At 51.4% G+C, this 8,584-nt stretch overlaps 2 protein-coding genes across 3 annotated transcripts; one reads left to right on the top strand and one right to left on the bottom strand.

Moving 5' to 3' along the window:
* Positions 1–76: 76 nt before the first annotated feature.
* LOC117308929 (uncharacterized) lies at positions 77–5,903 on the bottom strand. Its single transcript, XM_073796823.1, has 6 exons — positions 5,766–5,903; positions 5,522–5,654; positions 3,500–3,657; positions 3,326–3,370; positions 1,920–2,358; positions 77–1,827 (listed from the first exon to the last, which is right to left on the bottom strand). Exons 1-5 carry the CDS (start codon positions 5,901–5,903, stop codon positions 1,921–1,923), a joined length of 912 nt encoding a protein of 303 aa, XP_073652924.1. The 3' UTR covers positions 77–1,827; position 1,920.
* RPS16 (ribosomal protein S16) lies at positions 5,790–8,463 on the top strand. Of its 2 annotated transcripts, XM_004319899.4 has the most exons (5): positions 5,791–5,949; positions 6,087–6,188; positions 7,873–7,969; positions 8,071–8,118; positions 8,260–8,463. In XM_004319899.4, the coding sequence occupies exons 1-5, from the start codon at positions 5,902–5,904 to the stop codon at positions 8,403–8,405; spliced, it is 441 nt and encodes a 146-aa protein (XP_004319947.1). In that variant the 5' UTR covers positions 5,791–5,901; the 3' UTR covers positions 8,406–8,463. The 2 variants fall into 2 exon arrangements, with proteins under 2 accessions (XP_004319946.1, XP_004319947.1); XM_004319898.4 differs by having other exon boundaries at positions 5,790–5,949; positions 7,873–8,118.
* Positions 8,464–8,584: the final 121 nt, after the last annotated feature.

Genomic DNA, 8,584 nt, shown 5'->3' with positions numbered 1-8,584 from the left:
CTCATCCCCGGTGACGCACTTCCAGGACGCCATCTTGAGAGTGGCAGAGATGTCTTAAAGTAGAGCGTGGAGCAGACATCTTGGGATGGTCAAATCGGAGTGTTATAACACCCTGGGATCGGCCTTTTCTAGCCAGAAATAAGTGTTTGCTTGAATTTAGTCCAGATCACTAACGTGGTGTGCCAAGCCGTGAGGAAGCATGAGATTAGCAAATAATAACAAATTTGCAAATAAATCAGACTTTATCTCACAGCCTCTGAAACATTCCTAGGAGGTAGATACCCCTAGTTTGTATACAAGGTAACCAAAGCTCAAAAATAAACTATGTAGGGACTTCCCTGGTGGCGCAGTGGTTGAGAATCCGCCTGCCGATGCAGGGGATACGGGTTCGTGACCCGGTCCGGGAAGATCCCGCATGCTGTGGAGCGGCTAGGCCCGTGAGCCATGGTCGCTGAGCCTGTGCGTCCGGAGCCTGTGCTCCGCAACGGGAGAGGCCACAACAGTGAGAGGCCCGCGTACCGCAAAAAAAGAATCCACCTGCCGGGCTTCCCTGGTGCCACAGTGGTTGAGAGTCCGCCTGCCAATGCAGGGGACGCGGGTTCGTGCCCTGGTCCGGGCAGATCCCGCATGCTGTGGAGCGGCTAGGCCCATGAGCCATGGCCGCTGAGCCTGTGCATCTGGAGCCTACGCTCCGCAACGGGAGAGGCCACAACAGTGAGAGGCCCGAGTACCGCAAAAAGATAAATAAATAAAAATAATCCACCTGCCAATGTAGGCGACACGGGTTTAAGCCCTGGTCCGGGAAGATTCCACATGCCGCATAGCAACTAAGCCCATGCACCACAACCACTGAGCCTGCGCTCTAGAGCCCGCGAGCCACAACTACTGAGCCGGCGTGCCACAACTACCGAAGCCTGCATGCCTAGAGCCCATGCTTGGCAACAAGAGAAGCCACCGCAATGAGAAGCCCGCGCACCTCAATGAAGAGTAGCCCCCGCTCACCGCAACTAGAGAAAGCCTGCGCGCAGCAACAAAGACCCAACGCAGCCAAAACTAAATAAATGAATAAATAAATTTATATTTTAAAAAATGTATGTAAATTATGTCTCAATAAAGTTGATTTTAAAAATATAGATGTTCAGCAAATATCGTATATTAACGCATATATGTGGAACCTAGAAAAATGGTACAGATGAACCGGTTTGCAGGGCAGAAATAGAGACACAGATGTAGAGAACAAACGTATGGACACCAAGGGGGGAAAGCGGCAGGGGGTGGGGGGGCGGTGGGATGAACTGGGATTGACATATATACACTAATATGTATAAAATAGATAACTAACAAGAACCTGCTGTATAAAAAAATAAATAAAATTCAAATATTCAAAAAATACATATATAGATGTTCAGGATTCACCAGAGACCAATTGTCAAATTCTCTGGGCTGGGACCTGGCCATCAGCATCACTTAAAAGTTTTCCAGGGCTTCCCTGGTGGCGCAATGGCTGAGAGTCTGCCTGCCGATGCAGGGGACACGGGTTCGTGCCGCGGTCCGGGAAGATCCCACATGCCGCGGAGCGGCTGGGTCCGTGGGGCATGGCTGCTGAGTCTGCGCATCCGGAGCCTGTGCTCCGCAATGGGAGAGGCCACAACAGTGAGAGGCCCGCTTACCGCAAAAAAAAAAAAAAAAAGTTTTCCACGTGATGACTATTTGCAGCCAGGAATGTGAGCCACAAGACTCTTCCTGTCCTCAAGGGATGGGGATGAGTTTGGAGGACGGGTGTGCAATTCTCGGTCCCTTCCTGGAAGAGGAGAGAGGAGGGAGTATCTGAAAGAGAGGGAGAACAACGGGGACAGGTGTGGGCAATTTATCCAACCCTCTGCCCCAGTAGGTCAGAGACTTCAGGCTTCAGATCTCACCTTATATTTTACTTTCTCTCCTCTTCCCCTGGCTTCTGGGGCTCTGGGTGAGATCCTCTGGCCTAGAAGGAGAAGGCTTGGGGTTTGGGAACTGGGGCTGAAGACCGAATCTCCTCTCCCTCTCTCCACGCAGCCTCTCCAGGAGTACCAGGGAGTCTGTATCCTTCCCACGAACCTCCCAGGTTCGTGCTGAGGGCAGATGCTGAGCACAAGCACCCTGTAATAACTCCAAGAGTTTGGCCAGAAAAAGATGGACGGGTCTCTGAGGGTGTCCTCCACAGGGTGGACAAGGGCCCCAGCCAGTCACCCACAGCCAGGACCTGAGGGCATCCAATAGGCGTTGTAGCCGGAACACAGCAGTCTCCATGGATGGGCCCTCCTCAAACCCAATCACAGACAGCTCCAGCCAAAAGTAGCCTAGAGCCTCAGCAGGACACACCTGTAGGGACAGAATGATCTGGTGTCTCTGGGCAAGGACTGATCCCAAGTCCTCACCCCCACAATTTCTGACTTGTGGCCTGGGACAAGCCCCTTCACTTCTCTGAGCCTCAGTTTCCTCGTCTGTAAAGTGGAGCTCTGAATAATCCCTACCTTCTACCTTCACTGGAACTGCACCTGTGTAAGTTAGAAAAAGACACTCCTTCCTTAAAGTACTTCTAAGTGCTGATTTTGTTAGAACAAGATACTTTACTGCCGTCTGCTGGAAATTGACAAATATATCCAAGATGAGAATACTGTCCTTGTAGATGTGGGATTCTTGTGCAGTGTACACCTTCACATCCATACATGATGGCCTTGTTTACCTCATAGGGTCAGTGTGAAGAGTAATTAAGCTAATATGCTGACGAGTACCTGGCACAGGGTAAGCACTATATGAGAACAGCTGTAATCATCACCATCATCCTTTGTTGTGATTATGTGCCAGTCACTGTAGTAGGTGTTGGAGACCGCAGTGAATAAAATATATTTGTTGATGTCCCTGGTGGCGCAGTGGTTAAGAATCCACCTGCCAATGAAGGGGACACGGGTTTGAGCCCTGGTCCGGGAAGATGCCACATGCCACGGAGCAACTAAGCCCATGTGCCACAACTACTGAGCCCAAGTGCCACAGCCACTAAAGCCTACAGGCCTAGAGCCCGTGCTGTGCATCAAGAGAAGCCACCGCAATGAGAAGCCCGCGCTCCGCAACGAAGAGTAGCCCCAGCTCCCTGCAACTAGAAAAAGCCTGCGCGCAGCAATGAAGACACAATGCAGGCCATATATATTTGTCAAGGCTGGGGTGGGTCAGGAGCTGGACAACCAGAATACCAGCCTGCCTGTCTCCTGGCCTTAACATGTGCATGTTCTGAGCCTAGTGGGCTCTCCCTAAACTTCCAACTTCAGTAAGGAGCTAATGAGATACCCACCAAAAGATCATCTGCGGTGTAAAGAGTACCATCATTTTTGCTTCCCTACAATGGCGAGGTAGGGAGTAAAATCAGATTTTGGTGGGGGGGAGAGACTGGCCTTTCCTCAACATGCCCCCCACCCACTCCCTAACTAGCCTGCCCCTGTCTGCTGGCTCTTCCCTCCCTACTCACCAGCAACTTCATGATGGCAATGAGGAAGCAGAAAGTCTCCCTTGGGCAGAAGGGTGGTCCTAGGCCTCCCAAGGGCAGCACCAGCAGGAGGATGGTCCAGAGAGGCCACATGGGCACCCTGCCCACCCCCAGACTTTCTCTGGTTCCGGCCTGGGGTCCTGGAAACAAGAGGTACAGAGAGTGGGAGCAAGTTGGAAAACTGGAATAGGTGAGGGAATTGCCCCCTTTCCCTCCCTTCCAGCTTTACTCAATCCACAGATACCCAGGAAATGTACTCCAAGAAGTTGGAGGAGATGGTGACCCTAGAGTAGGGAGGACCTAGGTCAGGGGACTCCCAGACCCACTTCTTTCCCCCCACCCAAGATACCAGACTTAGCAAGGCTACGAGGATCACCGTGGAGAGACTGGAGAGTTTGGAAGCTTCCCCTGCCCCCCAAACAGGCCCATAAGGCAGTACAGAGTGTGTGAAAGCATGTGCATTCTGTGGCCTGTCTTCTCACTGGAAAACACCAGGGTTAGGCTTTATCTGTCTCTGCAGGTACATATTTGGGAGTCTCTGCTCTGCTTTCTACTTCTATTTCTGTTGAAAGTGTCTTGGAATCTTCGTGCCTGCCTGTACCTGCCTGTCTTCTTTCTCTGAGGGTTGGCCTCTCTGCCTCTGGATCTCTGTCACTTGTGTCTCCTGGCTCTATCTTTGACTGACCTGGTGTCTCTCTTCTTTTTCCTCTCCTCTGTTGGTCCCGTCTTTGCCTTCTCCTCCATGTGTGCCTGTCTCTCTCTTGTGCTGTGTATCTGTCCGTGGGTCCCTCCAAGTCAGCCACTGGGTCTTCCCTTCCTCTCTCCCCAGGGCCTGGCTCCTCTCCCTCTCTCACCCTTTAGGAGCTGGATTCTGAGCTGCAGGATCCTCCCTCCGGCCCCTGACCTGCCCACCAATCTCCACCCTGTCTTGGACCCTCCAGGAACAGGTGAGCCACCACACCCTTTTGCACTTTGGACTCCAGACCCAGTGCTGCCAGAGAAACTGAGGCAACGGTGGGCTCCCTGCAGCCCTGAGAGGGAGCTCTGGGCTAGGAAGGGAGCATCCTGAGTGGTGGGGGGCCAGGGAGCTACCCAATCCTGAGGTTCCTCAGATGGGCTGGGGGGACTGGGGATAGAGCAGTGGTCCCCAACCTTTTTGGCACCAGGGACCGTTTTCGTGGAAGACAATTTTTCCAAGGACCGGGGGTGGGGGTGAGGATGGTTTCGGGATGATTCAAGTGCATTACATTTATTGTGCACTTTATTTCTATTATTATTACATCAGCTCTACCTCAGATCACCTGGCGTTAGATCCTGAGGGTTGGGGACTCCTGGGATAGAGAATTCTGTGTGGGAGGAGCCTAGAGAGGAGGGTGATTTGGGGGGGTCCGGAGAAAGAGGGTTCTCAGATAGAGACTCTGAAGAGTAGAATTTTGGAGCGTCTCCAAGGAGTGGGGGATTCTAGTGGGGAGGCAAATTTCAGGGGAGACAATTGCTGGGGAGAGGAGGCTCTGAAGGAAAACAAATTCTTGGGAAAGGTAGATTTTGAGGGAGGGGGCTCTGAAAGTGATGATTTTGTGAAAACGGGTTCTAGGGGGACAGTTGCGGGAAAAGCGGATTGGGGGAGGAGCTTCTGAAGAAGGGGGATTCTAGGGCTCGTGGGTCTGAGGAGAGAAAGATTCTGGGGAGAATTATGGCGGGGGGAAAGGGCCCTGAGTGGAGGGAGATTCAGGGAAAGAAAGAGTCTAGTGTGAGGATTCTGAGGAGGGGGTTTTGGGAGAAGACCTCTTAGAGAAAAATTCTGGCAGGAGGAGACTCTAAAAGAAAGGAAGTTCTGGTGAAAGCCAGACTCTGGGGTAGGGGCCTCTAAGAGGAAAAGGATTCTGGGGGGACTCTCTAAGGAAGTGGGTTCTAGGACGTAGGGGGAGTCTGAATCCTGCCAGGTTTCTCAGAAGGGAACTCTAGAGGGGAAGAAGATTGCCGATGATGAAGCATAACACAAACCTCCTTCGAAAAGGGCGATAATCGGTTGCGTATGGGAGCGGAGGGAGGTTATTAAAGAGCCTAAATGCAAATGAGAACTGGCGGTGATCAAGGAAGACCAAGGATGTGAATTTCGTCTTGTCCGCACCCTTCTCTGTCAGCCCCCCGACACCCTTCAAGCCCCGCCCCTTCCGCTCCCGGGGCCCGCCCCCTCCGCTCTCTGGACCCACCTTCCCGCCGCCAATCCAAAGCCCCGCCCACTAGCCGTAAAGCTCCCTCCTGTCGCGAAGGTGAGCACAACGCGCCTGCGCAGACCGTGAAAAGCAGCCAGGTTGGGCCCGGATTTTCCTTTTCCGGTTGCGGCGCCGCACGGTGAAGAGCTCCTGTGAACGCTCGCAGCCATGCCGGCTAAGGGCCCTCTGCAGTCGGTGCAGGTCTTCGGACGCAAGGTAAGCTGGGCTCCCGATGGTAGGGGCGAGAGGAGGCCTGGGTCGGGGAGAGGCTTGTGGGCAGGGTTCTGGGGTCGACTTGGGAGCCGGGGCCCGGAGCTCACGTGGCTCCGTTGTTTTCCCTTCGCTTTCCGCAGAAGACGGCCACGGCCGTGGCGCACTGCAAACGAGGTAACGGCCTCATCAAGGTAAACGGGCGTCCCCTGGAGATGATCGAACCTCGCACGCTGCAGTACAAGGTACCGGAATTAAGGATGGTTGTTTGGGTTGAGTGGAGGGTTCTGGAGATGGAGATGTTGGAGTAAGTGGGTTCCTGGAGTTCGTCGATCTTGGAAGCTGAAGGGTCTGGTGTCAATAATGGGACGTTTAGAAGCTTAGTAGGGGACAGAAAAATGGGGTATTTGTCGATGAATGGAGTCGGGTGTTGGGGGTTCAGGCGATGTTACAAAAGCTTGAATTGAGAGTGAAAACGTGGATGTTGAAGATTAAGCAGGTGCTTAACTGGGTTATTTGGAAGCTCACTCAGTTTTGGGGACCGGATGGCATGGGGATTACGCAAGTTTATGTGGTCTGATTTCTTGCAATAAGTTAATAGGGATATAAGGTTGTTTATTTCTTAATGTTTTGACTTTTAGGGTAGTATACACTCTCCGACAACAGGAATCAATGTTTTGTTTTTCGAAACATTGTGAATAAAGTAGGGTTTGAATATTGTACATACTTAATAAGCATTATAAGAATTTGAGTTTGTTCTGCTTGGCTGTGAAAGGAGTTCCTCCTCTCTCTGTCTGAGCCTCAGTTTCTTTTTTTTTTTTTCCCTGAATAAAGTTTTATTGGAAGGTCTCAGTTTCTTTGGCTCAGAATGGAAAGAGATCCGAGTTTGATTTCTGCCGTTTCTAGCTGAGTGATTTGAGGCAGTAACTTACCTTTTCTGTAAAATAGGAATAATTCCTACCTTGGAGGGCTGTTGTGAGGGTAAATTGGATTTTCCTTGTGAGGTTGTTGGTGTGTGTGAGAATGCATTTGTTAAGTCTATTGCTTTTAAAGGTGAAGAATAACATCTCCGTTGCAGGGTTAGTTAAAACTTAATAAGGTGGTGTCTGAGATTCCTTTGTAGAGCAGATAATTGAGTATTGTGGCTTATTCTTACTGTCAGTTTACTCGAAGGCTTTGTGTGTGCAGCCTGTGTTGAGAGCTGGAGACAAATCAGTGACCCTGATGGCTTCAGGGCCTGCCGCCACAGAGCTCCCAATCCAGTGGGGGAGACACATTGGACCCTAGTACCAGACACTGCTCCAAAGTAGTCAAAGCTGGCGTACAGGAGCCCAGAGAAGGTTTCTGGCTCAAACCTGGGTGGAAGCTTCAGAGCAGGGTTGGGGGAGACTTGTGAGCTGAGGCCTGAAGTAGGTAAAACAAAATAGGGTTATAGCATAGTTGTAATTTTTCTGGAAATCTGTGAGACTCAAAGGGAGGGCACAGAGCTCAGGTGGGGAAAGCACGTGACGTAGCTCAGGAGTGGCTTTTCACTGTTTGGGGCAGCCTTGGTGGCTGCAGAGGTGTTCCTTAGTGTTGGGCTAAAGTGCCAGCATTCTAAGAATCAGTCTTTTTTTTTTTTTCAGGAGGGTGTCTTTTTTTTTTTAGAATCAGTCTTAAAGAAAGGTAATCTGATGTCCAGAGGGAAACACAGGAGGGAGCCCACCTCAAGTTTCAGGTTGCCTTCAGCCATCTCTTCTGTCTTGGAAACGCCCCTGCTCTGCTGGCTGTGCAGAGTGCCTTGAGTAACAGCCCAACCCTCTTCCACTAATACTTTGAGGCCAGTGGTGGCCGAAGCTACTTGGAGAGAGTTGTGGAGGAATGTTCGGTGAGGTGGCTTGGCTGCCCAGGTTGTGATCTAAAATCCTGTCATGCTTCCTGTTGCTCTAGCTACTGGAACCTGTTCTGCTTCTGGGCAAGGAGCGATTTGCTGGTGTTGACATCCGTGTCCGAGTGAAGGGTGGTGGTCATGTAGCTCAGATTTATGGTGAGTCCCAGGAACTGGGCACATGGGTGGAAGGTGGGTCCTACCCTTGGGTGTTCCTAAAGTTGATGTACCTTTTTTGTGTGTGTGTTTCTTTCTCACAGCAATCCGCCAGTCCATCTCCAAAGCCTTGGTGGCCTATTACCAGAAATGTGAGTGAGGGTGGGTCCTTCCCATCAGGTGGGGGGGGGGGGCAGGTCAAGGTCTAGCTCTGGCACTCTTGCATTTAGTCACAAAGAGCAGGAGGACACTTCCTGGCGTATCTAAATCTTTACCCCTACTTTAATCCCCAGACGTGGATGAGGCTTCCAAGAAGGAGATCAAAGACATCCTCATCCAGTATGACCGGACCCTGCTGGTAGCTGATCCCCGTCGCTGCGAATCCAAAAAGTTTGGAGGTCCTGGTGCCCGTGCTCGCTACCAGAAATCCTACCGTTAAGCCTGTCGTAAAGATCAGGGTTCACCTTTATAATAAAAATGTTACGGGATTTAAGGTTTCAAGGACTATGCTGTGGTCTTCTGAGGTGGTCTTTGTCTAAAAGGAATACAGGAGATGCCCCAGAAGCCTTTCTAGAGGCTACCACTCGTGGTAGGAGATGGGTTGGGTTGGAGAGGCTG

The sequence above is a fragment of the Tursiops truncatus genome, chromosome 19 (genome assembly GCF_011762595.2).
Source record: "Tursiops truncatus isolate mTurTru1 chromosome 19, mTurTru1.mat.Y, whole genome shotgun sequence".
NCBI classification, from domain to species: domain Eukaryota; kingdom Metazoa; phylum Chordata; class Mammalia; order Artiodactyla; family Delphinidae; genus Tursiops; species Tursiops truncatus.
Note: the sequence above shows the minus strand (reverse complement) of the source record. Positions and strands in the feature narration are given on the sequence as shown.

Coding starts and splice junctions, on each gene's coding strand:
- LOC117308929 (XM_073796823.1), bottom strand. CDS start 5,903: ATGGCTGCGAGCGTTCACAGGAGCTCTTCACCGTGCGGCGCCGCAACC. Junction 3,658..5,521: donor TATCGCCCTTTTCGAAGGAG/GTTTGTGTTATG, acceptor TCTTGTTTCCAG/GACCCCAGGCCGGAACCAGA. Junction 3,371..3,499: donor TTGCCATCATGAAGTTGCTG/GTGAGTAGGGAG, acceptor TCGCCATTGTAG/GGAAGCAAAAATGATGGTAC.
- RPS16 (XM_004319898.4), top strand. CDS start 5,902: ATGCCGGCTAAGGGCCCTCTGCAGTCGGTGCAGGTCTTCGGACGCAAG. Junction 5,950..6,086: donor TGCAGGTCTTCGGACGCAAG/GTAAGCTGGGCT, acceptor CGCTTTCCGCAG/AAGACGGCCACGGCCGTGGC. Junction 8,119..8,259: donor GGTGGCCTATTACCAGAAAT/GTGAGTGAGGGT, acceptor TTTAATCCCCAG/ACGTGGATGAGGCTTCCAAG.